The following is a 22,506-nucleotide window of genomic DNA, read 5'->3' on the forward strand; positions in this document are numbered from 1 at the left end:
TGAACTCACTGAGCAGAACTTTGTTTGTCTTCCCACCTATGTCCTAGGTAACTATATGGACCACAACCTTGGACGTTTACTCTCTCACTTAATTTGTAAAAAGTTCAAGAATATCTGAAATTTATAATATCTCTGGCCCCTTCTTACTTCCTCTGCTGAACAGAAGCCTCAATAGCCCAATGTTGTTTATTCTTGGGTCAAGGATATTGGTAGCCAGGGCAGTACCAGCTGCCCATTTCTAATTACGTCTGCCAGACCAGTGCAGAATGTGAGTAAGAGCCACCTACTGGCCAGAACTCATGATAACAGCCAGATGGCCTGAGGAGTCCTGATGAAGAGTCTCGGCCTGATATATTGACTGTTTATTTCCCCTTATAGACACTGCCTGACCTGCTGAGTTTCCCCAACCTTTTGAGTGCATTGTTCATGATAGCAGGCTTGGCATTTGTCATCAAGTTTGGTAGGTTTTCTCTCCCTTTTTCAGAGACAGCAAATAATGAAGACTATCTCCTAAATGATTCCACTTGTACCTGTTGAAATCCCTCCCTGCCTGCAGACAACATTTTCCCATTGACTCACAGCACTCCTATCAGTCTAGATGGCTTCAAATGTACCATAAGCTCTTCCAGGTCAAAGAGGCATACAGTTATATCACAAAGAAAGGGGCCCATCAGCACACTATACCCTTGATCTTTTTTGCCATCTGCACTTATCCCATTGCTTACATTAGAACCATATCCTTCTATGACTTGCCTCTTTAACTGCCTGTCTATCTAACTCTCTTATATGCAGTGATTGTATCTGACACCATCACTTCCTCACACTAAACACATTCCAGGTGTCAACAATTTCTGGTCAGCAGAAGAAGCAACAATTCTTTCTGCTGAAATACAGCAGCTTATGGAATTTCTTTGTGTAAAAGTCTTACTGTTCACATCCCTTTTTCAGTCTCCTTCCTCTCCACATAAACCTTGTTTTTGATACCCCTTCCACTGGAAAAATATTCTCACTATCTAGACTATGTATGTTTTTTATAATTTTACATGACTAGCCAGTCACCCATCAGCCTCCTTCACTCCAGGAAAACAAGTCTCCAACTCATCCACTCTTTCCCCATAACTAAAGCCCTTCAATCCAGGCAACATTCTGGCGAACCTGAATCTTCAATCTCTCTGACACAATCACATCCACTACATTTCCATCTCCTTGTCAGCTGCAGATTCCAGAACTGCTCTGCTGCACTAATACAGAAAATGTAAAACTTTGTGGGCATTTGTGGGCTGGAAAGGGTTAAGAATGAGTCAGTGCCAGAACTTTGGTTGTTAGGTAGTTGGTTGCACAATTGTAACCTAACTGAATTTCATGCTAGACCCAGGAATGACGAGTGATGAAAATAGAACATAGAATCGTACAGCACATTACAAGACCTTCAGCCCACAATGTTTTGCCGACCCTCAAACCCTGCCTCCCATATAACCCCCCACCTTAAATTCCTCCATATACCCGTCTAGTAGTCTCTTAAACTTCACTAGTGTATCTGCCTCCACCACTGACTCAGGCACCAACCACTCTCTGAGTAAAAAACCTTCCTCTAATATCCCCCTTGAACTTCCCTCCCCTTACCTTAAAGCCCTGTCCTCTTGTACTGAGCAGTGGTGTCCTGGGGAAGAGGTGATGGCTGTCCACTTTGTCTATTCCTCTTAATATCTTGTACACCTCTATCATGTCTCCTCTCATCCTCCTTCTCTCCAAAGAGTAAAGCCCTAGCTCCCTTAATCTCTGTTCATAATCCATACTCTCTAAACCAGGCAGCATCCTGGTAAATCTCCTCTGTACCCTTTCCAATGCTTCCACATCCTTCCTATACTGAGTTGACCAGAACTGGACACAGTACTCCAAGTGTGGCCTTACTAGAGTTTTATAGAGCTGCATCATTACATCGCGTCTTTTAAACTCTATCCCTCGATTTACAAAAGCTAACGCCCCATAAGCTTTCTTAACTACCCTATCTACCTGTGAGGCAACTTTCAGGGATCTGTGGACATGTACTCCCAGAACCCTCTGCTCCTCCACACTACCAAGTATCCTGCCATTTACTTTGTACTCTGCCTTGGAGTTTGTCCTTCCAAAGTGTACCACCTCACACTTCTCCAGGTTGAACTCCATCTGCCACTTCTCAGCTCACTTCTGCATCCTATCAATGTATCGCTGCAATCTTCGACAATCCTCTACACTATCTACAACACCACCAACCTTTTAGTTATCTGCAAACTTGCCAACCCACCCTTCCACCCCCACATTCAGGTCGTTAATAAAAATCACAAAAATTAGAGGTCCCAGAACAGATCCTTGTGGGACACCACTAGTCAAAACCCTCCAATCTGAATGTACTCCCTCCACCATGACCCTCTGCCTTCTGCAGGCAAGCCAATTCTGAATCCACCTGGCCAAACTTTCCTGGATCCCATGCCTTCTGACTTTCTGAATAAGCCTACCGTATGGAACCTTGTCAAATGCCTTACTAAAATCCATGTAGATCACATCCACTGCGCTATCCTCATCTATATCCTGGTCACCTCCTCCAATAACTCTATCAGGCTTGTTAGGCACGATCTGCCCTTCACAAAGCCATGCTGACTGCCCCTGATCAGACCTTGATTCTCTAAATGCCCATAGATCTTATCTCTAAGAATTTTTTCCAACAGCTTTCCCACCACAGACGTAAGGTTCACTGGTCTATAATTACTTGGACTATCCCTACTACCTTTTTTGAACAAGGGGACATCATTTGCCTCCCTCCAATCCTCCGGTACCATTCCCATGGACAACGAGGACATAAAGATCCTAGCCAGAGGTTCAGCAATCTCTTTCCTCGCCTCATGGAGCAGCCTGGGGTATATTCTGTCAGGCCCCGGGGACTTATCCATCCTAATGTATTTTAACAACTCCAACACCTCCTCTCCCTTAATATCAACATGCTCCAGAACATCAGCCTCACTCATATTGTCCTCATTGTCATCAAGTTCCCTCTCAGTGGTGAATACTAAAGAGAAGTATTCATTGAGGACCTCACTCACTTCCACAGCCTCCAGGCACATCTTCCCACTTTTATCTCTAATTGGTCCTACCTTCACTCCTGTCATTCTTTTGTTCTTCACATAATTGAAGAATGCCTTGGGGTTTTCCTTTACCCTACTCGCCAAGGCCTTCTAATGCCCCCTTCTTGCTCTTCTCAGCCCCTTCTTAAGCTCCTTTCTTACTACCCTATATTCCTCAATAGACCCATCTGATCCTTGCTTCCTAAACCTCATGTATGCTGCCTTCTTCCACCTGACTAGATTTTCCACTTTGCTTGTCACCCATGGTTCCTTCACCCTTCCTCACCAGGACAAATTTATCCCTAACGTCCTGCAAGAGATCCTTAAACATTAACCACATTTCCATAGTACATTTCCCTGCAAAAACATCATCCCAATTCACACCCACAAGTTCTAGCCTTATAGCCTCATAATTTGCCCTTCCCCAATTAAAAATTTTCCTGTCCTCTCTGATTCTATCTTTTTCCATGATAATGCTAAAGGTTAGGGAGCGGTGATCACTGTCTCCCAGATGCTCCACCCACTGACAGATCTGTGACCTGACCCGGTTAGTTACCTAATACTGGATCTAGTATGGCATTCCCCCTAGTCGACCTGTCAACATACTGTGACAGGAATCCATCCTGGACACACTTAACAAACTCTGCCCCATCTAAACCCTTGGAACTAATCAAGTGCCAATCAATATTAGGGATGTTAAAGTCACCCATGATAATAACCCTCTTATTTTTGCACCTTTCCAAAATCTGCCTCCCAATCTACTCCTCGGTATCTCTGCTGCTACCAGGGGGCCTATAGAATACCCCTAATAGAGTAACTGCTCCCTTCCTGTTCCTGACTTCTACACATGCTGACTCAAAAGAGGATCCTGCTTTCTGTAGCTGTAATAGTATCCCTGTCCAGTAATGCCACCTCTCCTCCCCTTTCCCCCACCTCTCTATCCCTTTTAAAGCACTGAAATCCAGGAATATTGAGAACCCATTCCTGCCCTGGTGCTAGCCAAGTCTCCATAATGGCCACTACATCATAATTCCATGTATGTATCCAAGCTCTCAGTTCATCACCTTTGTTCCTGATGCATCTTGCATTGAAGTACACACACTTTAGCTCCTCTACCTTACTACCTTTACACCCTTTATTCTGCTTCTCTTTCCTCAAAGCCTCTCTATATGTTAGATCTGGCTTTACTCCATGCACTTCTTTCACTGCTCTATCACTCTGGGTCCCATCCCCCTTGCAAATTAGTTTAAACCCTCCCGAACCATGCTAGCAAATCTATCAGCAAGGATATTGCTCCCCCTCGAGTTCAGGTGCAACCCATCCAATCTGTACAGGTCCCACCTTCCCCAGAAGATATACCGATGGTCCAAAAATCTAAAACCCTGCCCCCTGCACCAACTCCTCAGCCACACATTCAACTGCCATCCTCCAATTCTTATCATCACTATCACGTAGTACTGGCAGCAATCCTGAGAACGCCACCCTTGAGGTCCTGTTCTTCAGCCTTCTGCCCAGTTCCCGAAACTCACACTTCAGGACCTCATCCCTCTTCCTATGTCGTTGGTTCCAACATGTATCACGACTTCTAGTTGCTTTCCCTCTCATATCAGGATGTCATGCACCCGGTCAGAGACATCCCGGATCCTGGCACCCGGGAGGCAACAAACCATGCGGGTTTCCTTCTCACGTCCACAAAATCTCCTGTCTGCTCCCCTGACTATAGAGTCTCTAATGACGACAGCTCTCCTCTTCTCCGTCCCATCCTTCTGCACCACAGGGTCAGACTCAGTGCCAGAGGCCCTGCCACCGTGGCTCACACCTGGTCGGTTGTCTTCATTAACAGCATCCAGGACAGTAAACTTATTATTCCGGGGAAAGGCTACAGGGGTGCTCTGCACTACCTGTCTACTCTCCTTTGCATCCCCCCCTCGGACTGTCACCCAATGACCTGCTTCCGGCAGCCCAGGTGTGACTACCTCCCTGTAGCTCTCATCTATGACTGCCTCATTCTCCCTTATGAGTCGAAGGTCATCCAGCTGCTGCTCCAGATACCTCACACGGTCTTTCGGATCGCCCAGCCACAAGCAATTCTGGCAGATGTGACTCTGCGGGAGAGGGGAGTTCCCCCAAGACTGCCACATCTCACAGGAGAGGCATATCACCGTCTCAGGAGGCATTGTAAAGACTAACTGGGAACAAGCTTGCCCTCCACCTCTTCTCGTCAAAGCCTCCCAAATCAAAGCCTCAAATCTCCACTCCTTCACTGGCCCCCTCACTCACTGGCCACTTTCCACACATTATGATAATGCAAAGGGCTTGTCCTCTATATTGGGCCAGTTGCAGGGTGGGTGACAGCCAGGATTCATGATTTTAAGGGTCCTCGATTCCCTGCGCTGGCCACACTAAGAGTAATCTGTAATAGCCAGTTAACGTACCAGCATGTCTTTGAGGTTAGGAGGGACCTGAAGCACTCCAGAGAAGCCCATGGAGTTACATGGTGAACTTGCAAACTACACGCCCTCAGTGCCAGGACTGAAATGGAACAGTGAATCAGCAGCTCTACTTGGCACACCAATTCACTGCTCACAAAAGCTTTAGTGTTGAATTTTCTACCCCTTGCATTTCACCTCAAGCTTACATGGTCTTCTGCTACTGTAGACCATCCACATCAATTTTCTTTGTGCTGAGTGTTCAGGGATGCTCGTCTGCACACCAATGTTGTAATGTGTAATGTGTTGAATTACAGTCACCTTCCTATCAGCTTGCAACAGTCTGGTGTCTGGCCTCTGACCTCTCTCATTAACAAGGTGTTTTTTTCCCACAGAACTGTCACTGGATGGTTTTTTTTGTTTATATCTCTAATCTCTGTAAACTCTAGAGACTGTTGTGCATGAAAATCCCAGGAGATTAGCAGTTTCTTCCATACTCAAACGACTCCATCTGGCCCCAACAATCACCAATGTCACTTAGGTCACATTTGTTCCCCATTTTGATGTTTGGTCTGAAACTGTTGAGCATGGTTGCATGATTCTATGCACTGAATTGCTGCCGCATTAATGAGCAGGTGTCGCGGTATTAATGAGCAGGTGTCACGGTATTAATGAGCAGGTGTCACCGTATTAATGAGCAGGTGTCATGGCATTAATGAGCAGGTGTCACCGTATTAATGAGCAGGTGTCACGGCATTAATGAGCAGGTGTCACGGTATTAATGAGCAGGTGTCACGGCATTAATGAGCAGGTGTCACCGTATTCCTAATAAAGTGGCCGCTGAGCCCAAGTAGATGTTTTGGACGAGGGGGTTGGTAGGTTTGCAGATGACACAAAAGCTGCCACATTGTGGAGAGTGTAGAGTTGAGGTTACAGCAGGACATAGACCTGCTGCAAAAATGGGCGGAGAATGACAGATGGAGTTTAATGTGATGTATCACACTTTGGGAGATGAAATTTAAAGTGAAAGTACACAGTTAATGCCAGGACCCTTAACAACATTTGATATTTATGGGAGCTTGGGGTCTAAGTCCATTGCTCCCTAACAGTGGCCACACAAGTCAATAAGGTAGTAAAGAAGGTGTACAACATGCTTGCTTTTATTTGTTGGGCCAAATAAGTTCAAGAGTCAGGAAGATATGTGGCACATTTATAAAACTCTGGGTAGGCCACATCTGGAGTATTGCTTTCTATTGGGTCACAAAAGAAAGGATATGGAGACTTTGGAGATGGTGCAGAAATAGATTACCAGGTGTTATAAGGAGAGTTTGGACAAAATTGTTTTATTTTCTAGAGTAGTAGACATAGAGGAGAGGCCTGACAGAAGGTCATAAGGTTATGAAAGAGTAGACTGCTGCTATTTTCTACCTGTTGTATTTCTGATACTAGGGAGCATGCATTTAAGTTGAGATGATGAAGGGTCAAAGAAGGTGTGCAAAGCAATATCCTTTGGAGTTGTGGGCACCTGGAATGTGCTGCTAGGTGTGGTGGTGGAGGCAGATACAACAGTGGTGTGAAGAGGATCCTGGGTAGGTGCATGGATGTGTAGAGAATGGAGGGAGATGGATTATGTGCAGGAAAAATGGATTAGGTGGCATTAGCTGAATTAGTTCATCACAACATCATGGTCTAAAATGTCTGTTTCTGTGCTGTATTGTTCTATGTTCTCTACGGGTTAGGGACACTGTGGTAGAAGAGCAGTGAATAGTGTGTCGTACATGTATGGCCAAATTAACTACTTCTGCTTCTTCTTCATAGATTATTCTATCTTCGTTCATCTACTATTACAACATTCCATTCTTCTGCACCCTCCCCTCTGTACTTAAAATATACTGATAACAAAACAGATCTGTTGTCTAAGTCGTGTCTTTCCCCTTCAGTAGGGTCTTTAAGTTGTCCAACTATTGACAGCAAAATTATTCCCATTTCCCTGAGTGTGATGCGATGTCAGGAAATTTACTTCCCTCTGGAGGATGTTGCTGGGAAAATAAGACCTCTTGCCAGATTAATTCCTCCATATTCCAGGAAAAGAACATGGACAAAATCCCAGTAAAACTTCTGTACATCACTGCTGCTGAAGTTTGCAATACAAAATCTGAATCACTGCAGCATTCAGTTTCGCAGAAGTACAGTCAAATGATATTCCCTTTTGATCTTTGGGTTTGAACTTATTGAAGTAAGATTCACCAAGGGACCAGATTTTGACTGCTCTGTTTCTATGACCTGTTAGTAAAAGTTTAATCATGGAGTTCAGGACAAAAAGGTCTGATGAATGCATATACAAATACAGTTTGACTGAAAGGTATAGGCTTAATGACATACTTCACATGCAGTCTTGGAGTAACCTCCAACACAAATCATGGTGTCCATCACTTTAGTGCCCCACCAGTCAATCCGGCTGCAGGTGTCATAGTCGACTGCGGGTAGAACAGCTTGTAGTAACTTGCGTGGTTTAGGCCCCTTTCCTACATAATGACAAACATATGTCGTCAGTTCAAGTTAAAACAGAAAACTAGCTGTAGCCCAAGAAATGAATTCAAATGCACTGGTTTGAAATTTTTAATTGGCTGCAACGTATCCACATAATTGCAAGGTTACCTGTGCTAGAAGTATAAACTGTAAGTGGGTGGCACATTGACACCACAGCTGCTGGCCCACGCCCCAGGTACTATCCTGCCTTCCAGTACTATCTGTGTGGAGTTTGCATGTTCTTCCTGGGTCAAGGTGGGTTCCTCCAGGTGCTCCAGTTTATTCCCACATCCCAACATGAATTGTTAGGTTAATTAGTCAACGTAAGTTGTCCCTAGTGTATCGGAAGGTGATGGAATCTGAGAAGAAGTGATGGGAATGTGGGGAGAAAATAATGTAATGAGTATAGGATAAGCATAAGTGAGTATTCCATGATAAGTGGGGATTCCATGGTTTGAGGGACACTTCCCATGCTGAATGACTTTTACCCTTGAGTAGAGGAGGTCCAGGGATGATATAACTGAATAGTTTATGATGGTTAATAGATTTGATATGTTGGACAGAGAGCAGGTGGAATTTAAAACCCTTGAAAATTGATCGTGGCAGTTCAGGGAGCAATGTCAACCTTCACGCAAAGGGGAGATGGCCAGTGGAACTTTCTCAAGCAAAGTGCTGTTTTTGGACTGGAGAGGGTTCAGCACTCAGATTGTTTTAAGATGGGGTATTACAAATGCAAGCCAAGCAAATGGACTTTAAGTACAGATAGACCAGTCAGATTAAGTGAAACAACACCAAAATGTTGAGTAGATCAAGTGTCCATCCAACGTTCCTGCAAAGCAAATTACTGCATGAACATTTTATAATTAGTGTTTGTACTCTTTGATTATCATTTCATACATTGCCTTTCTTGCTGCTGGTGTGCGTCTTTCTATTGCCATTAATTCTGGCATGGCCCTGGAGGGCTGGAAAATTGCAATTACCACTTCACGCTTTAAGAAGGGAGGAAGTCAAAAGAGAAAATTATAGGCTTCAGGGTACTTGGAGACTAATGATAAAATAAGTCAAAGTTAACATGGTTTCTGTAAGGGAAATCTTGCCTGAGAAGTCTGTTAGAGTTTTTCAAGGAAGTAGCAAGCAGGGTGGACAAAGGAGAGGTAGTGGATGTCATGTACTTAGATTTTCAGAAGGCATTTAGTAAAGTGTCTCTTAACAAGATGAAATCCTAGGGTGTTACAGAAAGTATACTGGCACGGATAGAAGAATGGCTGACAGGCAGGAAGCAGTCTGTGGGATTAAAACAGGCCTTTTCTGGTGACCAGTGTTTTTCCTGAGGGGTCAGTGTTGGGACCACTACTTTTCACATTATTTGCCAATGATTTAGGTAGTGGAATTGATGGCTTTGTGGCAAAGTTTGCCGAGGAAGCAATGTGATTGTAATGTTGGCATTTATTTCAACGGGAATAGAATATAAAACCAAGGAGATAATGCTGAAGCTTTATAAGACACTAGTCAGGCGACACTTGGAATATTGTCAACAGTTTTGCCATCAGGTAGGGAGTACAGAAGACTGAAGGCACACACTCAGCAATTCAGGAACAGTTTCTTCCCCTCTGCCATCCGATTCCTAAATGGACATTGAAGCTTTAGACAATACCTCACTTTTTTTAATATACAGTATTTCTGTTTTTGCACTTTTTTATCTATTCAATATAAGTAATTGATTTACTTGTTTATTTATTATTATGTTTTATTTTATTTATTATTATTGTTTTTTCTCTCTGCTAGATTATGTATTGCATTCAACTGCTGCTGCTAAGTTAACAAATTTCACGTCACCTGCCGGTGATAATAACCCTGATTCTGATTCTGATTCTGTGTTTTGGGCTCTGTCTTAGAAAGGATGTATTGTCATTGGAGAAAGTCCAGTGGAGGTTCACAAGGATGATTCCAGGAATGCCAGGAATGAAGGGAATAACATATGAGGAGCATTTGGCAGCTTTGGGCTTGTACTCACTGGAATTTAGAAGAATGCAGGAGGATCTCATTCAAACCTACCGAATGTTGAAAGGACTAGATAAGGTGGATGTGGAGAAGATGTTTCCTCTGGTGGTGATATCCAGAACCAGAGGAAATTACCTCAAAATTTAGGGGAGACCTTTTAGAACAGAAGTAAGGAGGAATTTTTTTAGGCAGAGAGTGGTGAATCTGTGGAATGCTCTGCAGTGGAGGCCAAGTCCATGTGTATATTCAACGTGGAAGCTGTTAGATTCCTACTTGGTCAGGGCATCAGAAGATATGTTGAGTGGGCAGATGTATGAGGTTGAATGGGATCCAGGATCAGCCATGATGAAATGTCACAGTAGACTCAATGGGCTGAATGGCCTATTTCTGCTCTTACATCTTAATGGTCTTATGGTAAAAGTGTTGTATTCATAGTCAATTAACAAATATTTTAAATGGGGACTTTTCTGAGGGCTCTTGTGGTAGCCTGACATTACTACAAAGTGAAATTAATGTGGAATGATGAGAGCCAATTAACTCAGCACTCAGAAACCCTAGGCCCAGGTAAACTTACCTGGTGACAACTAAAGTAGCTTCCTTCCTATTTTTTCATGTGTAAAGGTTTCTGATGATTTGTTTTTTCATATTCAGAATTTGGAAATGAGTTTTGTTTAAAACTTGAGATTTACAGAAGTTAATTTCCATAAATTTGACTGGATGCATATTTCAAAAAGGACCAAATGGCTTAACCAGCAACTTTACCTTTTATAGTGGGGGGGGGGGAGGGGGCTCCTATTTCCAGGAGACTGTCATGAAATATTTGTACAAAGTGCAACCTCAGAGGGAGGGGGGAGAGAACTAGAATCAGGGTTAGTGCTGACCTGAATCAATGAAGCAATCAACTTGATGCAATGAGAGTGAAATTTCATTAAGAATATAATTTCAATGATAATGCAATTATCACCATCATACATAGCATGAAATGCACATTTCACATCATCTAATAGGACCGATTCTATTTGAGATAAGGAGAAGAAACTAAATGCATGAAGACTTTGAACATGTTTTTTTAACCCCTCTCAACACTCCCTGGTGTTCCTTTGGCACGCTTAACTTATTCTGAATTTCAGAAAGGGTTGCATATCTAATTGCTAAAGGAGCCATCAGATCATTAGACAGACTTTTGTGACAGAGATTACAAGAGATGCAGCATCTGGGGCTGGAGGCAGAGATGGGAGTTGTGTCCTGCATACGATATGACAGTGGTTCTTTAGAAGCATTTATGCAGACACACAAGCGTAAAAGGAATGGAGGGGTGTGAATCATGTGCAAGCAGATAGGATTAATTTTATCTGGCATCATGATTCACAAGATATTGTGGGTCAAAAGGCCTGTTCTTGTGCTCTACTGTTTTATGTTTTATGTACTGAATGAGAAGAATTTTGTTGGTGATGGTCTCAAGGTAGCAGATGTGTGTGTAGTGATGTTCATGGTTTTGGTAGCAGACTCTAAAAGACACTGTTTATGAAGTCAGCTGTTGAATGAATATGAGCTGACTATCCAATTGGCACACAGTCACTACTGACATCTGTCAATGTGGTCGGAGGCATGTTACCTCTGGTTTCCTTTGGTGAACAATTCTGGTGTTAGAACAGGCTACTTCCAAATCCCCTGCACACTTTGAAATCTAGAGATTATAGTTTATAAGAGACAGGTGAAACACCAATTATTGGAAAGCTGACCAGTCTGACCTCCTCAGATCCAAGCCTCTGACAGATACCATCTTCAGGTTTCCTTTTACTCTGAATGACCTTGGGAGTTTGCCTGGGATTTTCTGCCCTGAGGCTCAGACTCTGAGGAATACCGATGATATCCAGTCACAAGGTTTAGGCAACACCAGATGCGTGAACAATCTCACCATTGCTTTTCTTTAAGGTTGAATTACTGTTACATTACCTTCAGAGGAGCTCTCAAAGAGCAGGTAGAAGGAATGAAGCTACACTGAGATCTCATCCTTCGGGTGAGTCCCATGTACTGTACTGTTTCTTTCCCAGGCATATTCCTGTTTTGCTCCCTGTACACTCTGTATTGGTAAATGCAGTCAATCTGATAGAAGATTCCCCCATTGCTCCATCAGTGCTTCAGGGGAGGTCAGTACTGTGCACCTACCTGTGCTCAATTACAAAATGACTCATTTCCTTCCATCAGCACTTTGACCGACTGATCCATGTTTCTGTTCAGGACCATGTGATCTATAGGTGGCAGCAGAGGTAGAAAAGATGGCGAAGAAGACATATTGAATGCTTTTCTTCATTAACCAAGTATAGAATGTGAGAGGAGAGGTGTTGGCACAACTTCATAAAACATTGGCTAGGTAGTTGTGAGCAGTTCCAGTCAGCACACAGTTGGAAAGATATGGTTGTACTGGAGAGGATGCTGAGGAGATTCACCCAGATGTTGCCTGGAATGGAACGTATCAGTCAGGAAAGAGAATGGAAATGCTGCATCTGTGTTCGTTGGAGCAGGGAAGGGGAACTAATAGAGGTATACAGAATTATTTGACGTAGATAAACGTTCCCACTACAAACACGTGCAAGACTGATGGGCATAGGTTTAAGGGGAAGAGGGGTCCTGAGTAAGAATTTATTCACCTGCAGGGTGATTGGAATCTGGAACACACTGTTGGTGAAAGTGACAGAAGCAGAGACTCTCATATTATTTAAGGAGCATTTGGATGAACACCTGAATCACCGACTTTGGAAGATTATGGGCCAAGTGCTAGTAAATGGGTGTGAAGATAGGAGTTTGATAGTTGTCGTGGACATGTTCGGCCCAAGAGCCATTGTGCTAACACTCCACGAACTTTAAGGCTTGGAGCCACTGGATTGAGACATTTCCTGAGGGGCAGCTTCTTCTTTCCTGCCATGCCTTAACCCTAACCCTCAGCTGCTGACCACCCCTGCCAAATAGAAACATAGAAGCAGAGAAAACCTACAGCACAGTACAGGCCCTTCGGCCCACAATGCTGTGCCGAACATGTTCTTACCTTAGAAATTACCTGGGTTTACCCATAGCCCTCTATTTTACTAAGCTCCATGTACCTATCCAGGAGTCTCTTAAAAGACCCTATTGTATCCACCTCCACCACCACCACCGACAGCCCATTCCATGCACTCACCACTCTCTGCGTGTAAAACCTACCCCTGACACCTACCTCCAAAGCACCTTAAAACTCTCATGCTAGCCATTTTAGCCCTGGGTAAAGCCTCTGACTATCCACACGATCAATGCCTCTCATCATCTTGTACACCTCCATCAGTTCACCTCTCATCCTCTGTCACTCCAAGGAGAAAAGGCCAAGTTCACTCAACCTGTTTTCATAAGGCATGCTCCCCAACCCAGGCAACATCCTTGTACATCTCCTCTGCACCCTTTCTATGGTTTCCACATCCTTTCTGTAGTGATGCGACCAGAACTGAGCACAGTACTCCGAGTGGGGTCTGACCAGGGTCCTATACAGCTGCAACATTACCTCTCGGCTCCTAAAGTCAATCCCACGATTGATGAAGGCCAATGCGTTATACGCTTCCTTAACCACAGAGTCAACCTGCGCAGCTGCCTTGAGTGTCCTATGGACTCAGACCCCAAGATCCCTCTGATCCTCCACACTGCCAAGAGTCTTACCATTAATACTATATTCTGTCATCATATTTGTCCTACCAAAATGAACCACCTCACACTTATCTGGGTTGAACTCCATCTGCCACTTCTTAGCCCAATTTTGCATCTTACCAGTGTCCCGCTGTAATCTCTGACAGCCCTCCACACTGTACACAACACCTCCAACCTTTGTGTCATCAGCAAACTTACTAACCCATCCCTCCACTTCCTCATCCAGGTCATTTATAAAAATCAGTAAGAGTAAGGGTCCCAGAACAGATCCCTGGGGCACTCCACTGGTGTCTGACCTCCATGCAGAATATGACCCATCAACAACCACTGCTTGTCTTCTGTGGGCAAGCCAGTTCTGGATCCACAAAGCAATGTCCCCTTAGATCCCATGCCTTCTTACTTTCTCAATAAGCCTTGCAGGGGGTACCTTGCCAAAAGCCTTGCTGAAATCCATATACACCTTCATCAATGTCATATCCTCAAAAATTTCAATCAGGCTCGTAAGGCATGACTTTGCCTTTGACAAAGCCGTGCTGACTATTCCTAATCATATTATGCCTTTCCAAATGTTCATAAATCCAGCTTCTCAGGATCTTCATATGTCATCAGAACTACACCACTCCTCTCAGCTGCCAGTTCAGGACCCCAGGTCTGTTGTCTCCAGTTCTCCCCCTTCTGCATCACCATTTCTTTTCCCTCAATACTGGCAGACATCAGCAACTTCTGATATCTCCCTTTACTCTTTCTGTATCTCCAACACTCTACCTTCCTTTAAGCATCTCCTAAATGGGCTTCCTTTGTTGACACTCTAAGTGACTGGGAGAAATGTCTTCTTTTATGGCTTAATATGAAAAATTGTCAGATAATGTTACTGTGAGAGCCTCGGGACACCTTAATGTAAAACCTGAGCAAGTTTTAAGCATAAGCTAGTGCCCAGGCTTTCAGTAATCTTGGTCCCAAAGTTACGAATGCAGTGGGATGGTCAGCTGCATCCCATGGGCCATTTTCTTGAATAGTATGATGTTCCATCCATTAAACAGTAGGTTACACAGTATCACATAAGATCACATCCACTATAAACTACCCACCCCACTTCCACTACCTTTGTCCATTACACTCACAACCTGTTTCCTCACCCACCACACCTCAACTGTCACCCAAGCTCCTTTTCTGAGCTTAAAGAGACAGAGACATCAAAAAACAGAAGCTTGTGGCACTTCCACATATTCCCCATTCTCATCTCACTTTGAGGTGCTGCAATTTTCCTGTGATCCATTACCCTGACATCACCGTGACCTTCACAATGCTGCGATGTATTCAAGACGAAAGACAAGTACAGGGCCAACACGGACCCAAAGGATGGTGTCATCAGCTTCCTTTGATGTTACTGGGCATCAGTCCAAAATGGAAAAGGAATGTTTCTATCATGGGAACTGGATGAGCCCAGCTTTGAAAGTGGTGTAATTAAAAAGGAGAGATGTAAACTGAGTAGTGTTTCCACACACTGCTGCCACACACTGTCAAAATCAGGTTTGATTCAATGACTATATCAAATTCTGGTAGTTAATAAAGTAAACAAAAGATTCCTTGGTGAAAAAAGGGAAGAACAGGGAGACACAAACACGAGAAAATCTGCAGTTGCTGGAAATTCAAGCAACACACACAAAATGCTGGAGGAACACAGAAGGCCAGGCAGCATCTATAGGAAGGAGTACAGTCGATGTTTCAGGCCGAGACCCTCCGTCAAGCTGAAGCCACACTCAGGTTGGAGGAACAACACCTTATACACCGGCTGGGTAGCCTCCAACCTGATGGCATGAACATTGAATTCTCTTCCACTTATGCCCCTCCTTCTCTTCTTACCCCACCCCTCATTTATTTATTTATTCCCCCCACCTTTTTTTTCTTTCTCTCTGTCCCTCTCACAATCACTCCATGCCTGCTCTCCATCTCCCTCTGGTGCTCCCCTTCCCCTTTTCTTTCTCCCTAGGCCTCCCGTCCCATGATCCTCCCCCTTCTCCAGCTCTGATTCCCTTTTGCCAATCACCTTTCTAGCTCTTAGCTTCACCCCACCCCCTCCTGTCTTCTCCTATCATTTTGGATTTCCCCCTCCCCCTCCCACTTTCAAATCTCTTACTATCTCTTCTTTCAGTTAGTCCTGATGAAGGGTCTTGGCCCAAAACATCGACTGTACTTCTTCCTATAGATGATGCCTGGCCTGCTGCATTCCAAGAACAGGGAGACATTGAATAACAACCCAGGAAGTTCCACAATCTGCAGTGCATTCATACTTGGTAACCAGATACAGAACTCCACCATGGACGATCCCAAGCCCAGTTGTGAAAGGAGAAGGGTTGGTCATGGAGCTAGCAACCCCACCCTGTAATAATCTACAGCTACAGAAACGCCAACAGAAGCTCCAAAGATCTCATCCTGGGAGAGGAGGGATACAAAGAAAAATAGGCTGCACCTGGGAACAATTTGAAAGACTAGCCCAGGACTCCGGCAGGTTTCTATCAATGGCCTATGCCTTAGTAGAAGTCCTTAGATGGACTTAAGCAGAAGAAACAAGCGCAAAGATGGGCAAATACGTCTATAAATGCATGCAATGGATTTGGAAACAGGCAGGTGTATACTCATTAATCCAGACCCAGAGGAAATTAAGCAATTCAACACACATACACACACAGACCAAGAGGCAGGTCAACACAGGAGGCTACAGATGTAGAAAAAGCCAAACTACTGGAGGAAATTAGCAGACTGAGCAGCATCTGTGAGGGAAAGGATTTGTCAACATTTCAGGTCAAGATCCTGCAATAGGACTGAGAGCTAGAGGGAAGATAGCTAAGTTATAATAAAAATAGAATGTTATCTGCTATTCACTGGGAAGTGGTAACTACCACCAGAAGGAGACACCAGAGAGTTGCCTCTGAATTTGCAGCCCTCGAAGACCAGACTATGTGAACTGGGCCTGTGGATTTGTGATCTAGGTAACACTTTCATTGCCTGCTTCATCTCCACGAGATATCCTTCCTTGGGTTGAGATAATTTCTCCTCCCACCACAAATTCACAAGGAATGTCCTTAGCTACAGGAGACGACAGTCGGTGCAGATCAGTGACAACAAATCCTCCTCACTGACAATCAACGCAGCTGCACCTGAAGGATGTGTGCTTAGCCCACTGCTCTACTCTCTCTACACTCCTGACTATGTGGTTAGGCAGAGCTCAAATGCTATCTATAACTTTGCCAGTATCTGCACTGTTGTTGGTAGAATCATAGATGGCGACGAGGTGGCATACAGGAGCGAGATACTCTCAGTGGTCTTCTGCGGCTATAACCCATCCACTTCAGAGATGCTCTTCTGCACACGACTGTTGTAACACATGATTAATTGAGTTACTGTCACCATCCTGTCAGCTTGAAGCAGTCTGGCCATTCTCCTCTAACCTCACTGATTAACAAGGCATTTTTGCCCAGAGAACTGCCACTCACTGGATGCCTCTTTGTTTATTGCACCATTCTCTGTAAACTTCAGAGACAGTTGTACATAAAAATCCCAGGAGATCAGCAGATTCTGAGATACTCAAACCACCCTGTCAGGCACCAGCAAGCATTCCACTCAGATCATACTTCTTCCCCCATTCTGACTAACGACAACTGAACCTCTTGACCCTGTCTGCTTTTATGCATTGAGATACTGTCACATGATTGGCTGATTAGATATTTGCATTAATGAACTGATGTACAGGTTGACCTAATAAAGGCGTTGGTGGTGGTGTGGCTCTGTTGGTAAGAGATGGAATTATTTCTGTAGAAAGAGGTGACATAGGGTCAGAGAATGTTGAATCTTTGTGGATGTAGCTAAGAAACTGCAAGGGTAAAAAAGAATTACAGCAATAATATATATTCCTATAATGAGTCATGGCTGAAAGAAGGTCATAGTTGGAAGTTTAACATCAAAGGATATATTCTGCATCGAAAGGACAAGTAGGAAGACATAGGTAGTGGTGTGGCTCTTGTTGGTAAGAGACGGAATTACATATTTAGAAAGAGGTGACGTATGGTCAGAGAATTTTGAATCTTTATGGGTGAAGTTAAGAAACTGAAAGAGTGAAAAACCATGATGGGAATCATATATAGGCCTCCAAATAGTAGCCATGATGTGGGGTTGAGATTTCGAAGGGAGCTGGAAAAGGCGTGTAATTAGGGTAATGTCACAATTGTAATGGGGACTTCAAAATGCAAGGGGATTGGGAAAATCAGATTGATGTCAGATTGTAGGAGTGGGGATCTGTTGAATGCCTACGTTGGCCTACAGCTTGTGCTCAGGCCTACTAAGGGTGTTGTGTAATAATCCAGAAAATATTAGTCAGCTTCATGTAAAGGAACTCTTAGGAGGCAGTGATCATAATGATTGAATTCATACTGCATTTGAGAGGGAGAAGCATAAGTCACATGTGTCAGTATCGCAATGGAATAAAGGGAATAAAGGGAGACATGAGAGAGGAGCTTGCCCAGGTGGATTAGAGGTGGATGCTGGCAGAAATGATGGCAGAGCAGAGATAGCTGAAGTTTCTGGAAATAGTTCATGAGGCACAGGATAGATATGTCTCTCAGAAGAAGTTCTCAAACAGCAAGGCTAGGCAACTGTGATTGCCAAGGAAGTTAAGGGCTGCATAAAAGCCAAGGAAAGGGCAGATAAGGTAGCAAAAGAAAGTGGGAAGTTTGATGATTGGGAAGCTTTTCAAATTCAACAAAAGGCAACTAAAAATGATAGAATAAAGGAAAAGATGAAATATGTGGGCAAACTAGCTGATAATATAAAGCAAGACACTGAAAGTTTTTTCAGTTTTATAAAATAAAAGGGATGTGAGAGATTATATTGGACCAGTAGAAAATGATGCTGGTTTGGTTGTAATGGGGGACAAAGAAATGGCAGATGAACTTAATAAGTACATTGCTTCAGTCTTTAGGGTGGAAGATACTAGTTGTGTGCCAGAGGTTCATGAGTGTCAGGGAACAGAAGTGAGTGCCACTACTATTACAAAGGAAAAAGTGCTAGGCAAACAAAAAGGTCTTAAGGTGGACAAGTCACCTGCACCAGATGGACTACATTGCAGAGTCTTGAGAGAGGTTGCTGAACAGATAACGGATACATTGGTCATGATCTTCCAAGAATCACTTGATTCTGGCATGGTCCTGAAGGACTGGAAGATTGCAAATGTTTCTCCACTCTTTAAGAAGGGAGGAAGGCAAAAGAAATTAAATTAAAGGCCAGTTAGCCTAACCTCAGTGATCAGGAAAGTGTTGGAGCCCATTATTAAGGAAGAGGTTTCGGGGTACTTAGAGGCTAATGATAAAATACGTCAAACTCGACACGGTTTCTGTAAAGGAAAATCTTGCCTGATAAATATGCTGAAATTCTTTGAGGAAGTAACAAGCAGGGTGGACAAAGGAGAAGTAGTAGATGTCATTTACATAGATTTTCAGAAGGCATTTAATAAAGTGCCTCACTTGATGCTGCTTAGCAAGATAAAATCCTATGGTGTTACAGGAAATATACTGTATGGATAGAGGAAAGGCTGACAGGCAGGAGGCAATGAGTGGGAATAAAGGGATATATTCACCTTTTCTGGTTGGCTGCCAGAGACTAATGGTGTTCCTTAGGGTTCAGTATTGGGACCACTACTTCTCACATAGTTTGTTAATGATTTAGATAATGGAATTGATGGCTTTATGGCAAAATTTGCTGATCATACAAAGACAGGTGGAGGATTAGGCAATAATGAGGAAGCAATGCAATTTGCAGCAGGACTTAGACAAATTGGAAGAATGAGTGAAAAAGTGGCCGATGGAATACAGTGTTGGGAAATGTATGATAATGCATTTTGGTAAAAGGCACAATAGCACAGACTATTATCTAAATGGGGAGAAAATTCAAACTTCAGAGGTGCAAAGGTGCAAGACTCCCAGAAGGTTAGTTTAGAGGTTGAATCTGCGGTAAAGGAGGCAAATTCAATGTTGGCGTTTATTTCAAGGGGAATAGAATTAAAAAAAACAAGGACATAATGCTGAAGCTTTATAAGACCATAGTCAGGCCACACTTGGAGTATCATCAACAGTTTTGGGTTCCTAATCTCAGAAAGGATGCAGTCATTGGTAAAAGTTCAGAGGAGGTTCACGAGAATGATTCTGGGAATGAAGTGGTTAACATACGAGGAATGTTTGGCAACTTTGGGCCAGTACTCACTGGAATTTAGAAGAATGCAGGGGGATCTTGTTGAAACCTACAGAATGTTGAAAGGACTAGATAGGGTGGATGAAGAGAGGATATTTCCTCTGTTGGGGGTATCCAGAACTAAAGGGCACAGCCTCAAAATTGAGGGGTGACCTTAAAGAACAGAAGTAAGGAGGGATTTTTTCAGCCAAAGAGTGGTGAATCTGTGGAATGCTCTGCCACAGACTGCAGTGGAGGCCAAGTCCATGTGGAAGCTGTTAGATTCCTACTTGGTCAGGGCATCAGAGGATATGTTGAGTGGGCAGATGTATGGGGTTGAATGGGATCCGGGATCAGCCATGATGAAATGGCGGAGCGTACTCAATAGGCTGAATGGCATAATTCTGCTCCCTTGTCTTATGCCCACTGAGTATAGATAAGCTGGATGATTGTTTTCACAACCTCAACCTTGCACTTAACGCCAGCAACATCAAAGAATTATTGATTGTGGACTTCTTGAAGGGGAAGTGAGGAGAACATGCACCTGTTCATATTGAAAGGCTAGTGGTGGAAAGGATGAGCAGCTTCTTGAGCCAACACATTGATGCATTCACAAAGGAGGCACACTACTGGCTATACTTCATCAAGAGTTTAAGGAGAATTTGTATATCACCAAATGACTTTGTAAAATTCTACTGATGTACAATGAAGAGCATTCAGGCTGGTTGCTCCCGCCGGATCTGGAGCCTCCAATGCACAGGGTACAGAGGCTAGAGAAGGTAAAGACTCAGGCAGCTCCGTGACAGGCACTAACCTCCCCAGCATCAAGAACATCTTCAAAAGGCAGTGCCCCGAGAAGGCCACATCCATCATTAAGGACCCTCAGTATTCAGGACGTGCCCTCTTCTCACTACTACCATCAGGGAGGTGGTACAGGAGTTTGAAAATGCACACCTTAGCATTTTAGAAACAGCTTCTTCCCTGCCATCAGATTTCTGAACTGTTTATGAACACTAACTCGCTTTGGCGATATTTATTTGTTTGTTTATCTTTTTTATTGTAACGTATAGCAATGATTTTAAGTCTTGCACTGTAGCCACAAGACAACAAATCCCATTGTATATGACAGAGATAATAAACCCAATTCTGATTTTAACACCCATCCAAGGTGCAATCTGCTCTGCCAGGAACAGAGCTCAGCACAGAGGTCCACCATGGACTATGGCTGGTCCCACCACAGAAAGGAAACAACACTTCAGCCACAGGAGAAACACCACGACACTACTCCAGCGGTAAGGTCTATTCAGAAGATAAGCACACTGGGGAGGAACGAGAGGTTTGCTAACTGAGAAAGTCAATTCACTTAAAGCAATTATATTAACATACGAAACAAACCTTTTGTTCAAACACTAAACTATCACAAATTGATGCCACAGTTACACAGCAGGTAATGCTGTTGCCGGACAGCTCCAGAGTCAAGGGCACTGACTGCATACAATTTTCATGTTCTCCATGTCAATATGTGAGTTTCACCCCAGAACTCCGGTTTCACCTTAGGAAGGACCAGCAGGGCCTCAAATTCAGTGCAGGAACTGAGAGATTACACCGGGAAGACTTCTTTCAACTAGTTCACACACAAAAGGCTTGATTCTATGTCAAAATCTTCTATAAAAAATCCATCCTTCCATAAAAATAAGTTACTTTCATTGTATCCAATCACCTTGTCCTAAATAATTTGCTTTGACTGGATTATTTCTCCATTCCTTTGAACAACAAATACATTTCCCAGTTACCCCAAATATGCAGTCAATGTGACTAGTGTGGACAATGTGACCAATATGGCCGATGTAAAGCTAATAAAATCACATTAAATTCCCACTGCTGCCTGTAAGGAGTTTGTACATTCTCCCCATGACCTCATGGATTTCCTCTGGGTGCTCCAATTTCTGCCCACAGTCCAAAGATGTACCGGTTGCTAGGTTAATTGATCATTGTACATTGGCCTATGATTAAGTCGTGGGTTAGCTGGGTGGCGTGGCTCAAAGTGCCAGCAGGCCTTTTCCATTCTGTATCTCAATAAATTCTGCATTACAAATCAGCGACTTGTGATGGGCAGTCTGAGGTGAGTCAATCCCTGATTTCACTCAGCTATGTTCACCATTGACAACTGGGAGGTCAGTTATAGACAATAGACAATAGACAATAGGTGCAGAAGTAGACCATTTGGCCCCTCGAGTCTGCACCGCTATTCTGATATCATGGCTGATCAATACCCAGTCCCTGCCTTGTCCCCATATCCCTTGATTCCCCTATCCATCAGATATCTATCTAGCTCCTTCTTGAAAGCATCCAGAGAATTGGCCTCCACCATCTTCCGAGGCAGTGTATTCCACACCTCCACAACTCTCTGGGAGAAGAAGCTCTTCCTCAACTCTGTTTTAAATAACTGACCTCTTATTCTCAATCCATGCCCTCTGGTACTGGACTCTCCCAACATCTGGAACATATTTCCTGCCTCAATCCTATCCAATCCTTTAATTATCTTAAACGTTTCAATC

The 22,506-nt window shown here is 43.6% G+C and overlaps 1 protein-coding gene across 1 annotated transcript in view; it reads right to left on the reverse strand.

Annotated features, from left to right (window-relative positions):
- Positions 1-22,506, reverse strand: part of LOC132381895 (proproteinase E-like) — a 162,894-nt gene that overhangs the window by 114,846 nt on the left and 25,542 nt on the right. The window contains exon 3 of the mRNA XM_059951606.1: positions 7,910-8,052. Coding sequence (XP_059807589.1) covers positions 7,910-8,052 — 143 coding nt within the window. The remainder of the gene's footprint in view (positions 1-7,909; positions 8,053-22,506) is intronic.

Source organism: Hypanus sabinus, chromosome 27 (assembly GCF_030144855.1).
Source record: "Hypanus sabinus isolate sHypSab1 chromosome 27, sHypSab1.hap1, whole genome shotgun sequence".
In the NCBI taxonomy this organism is placed as follows: Eukaryota; Metazoa; Chordata; class Chondrichthyes; order Myliobatiformes; family Dasyatidae; genus Hypanus; species Hypanus sabinus.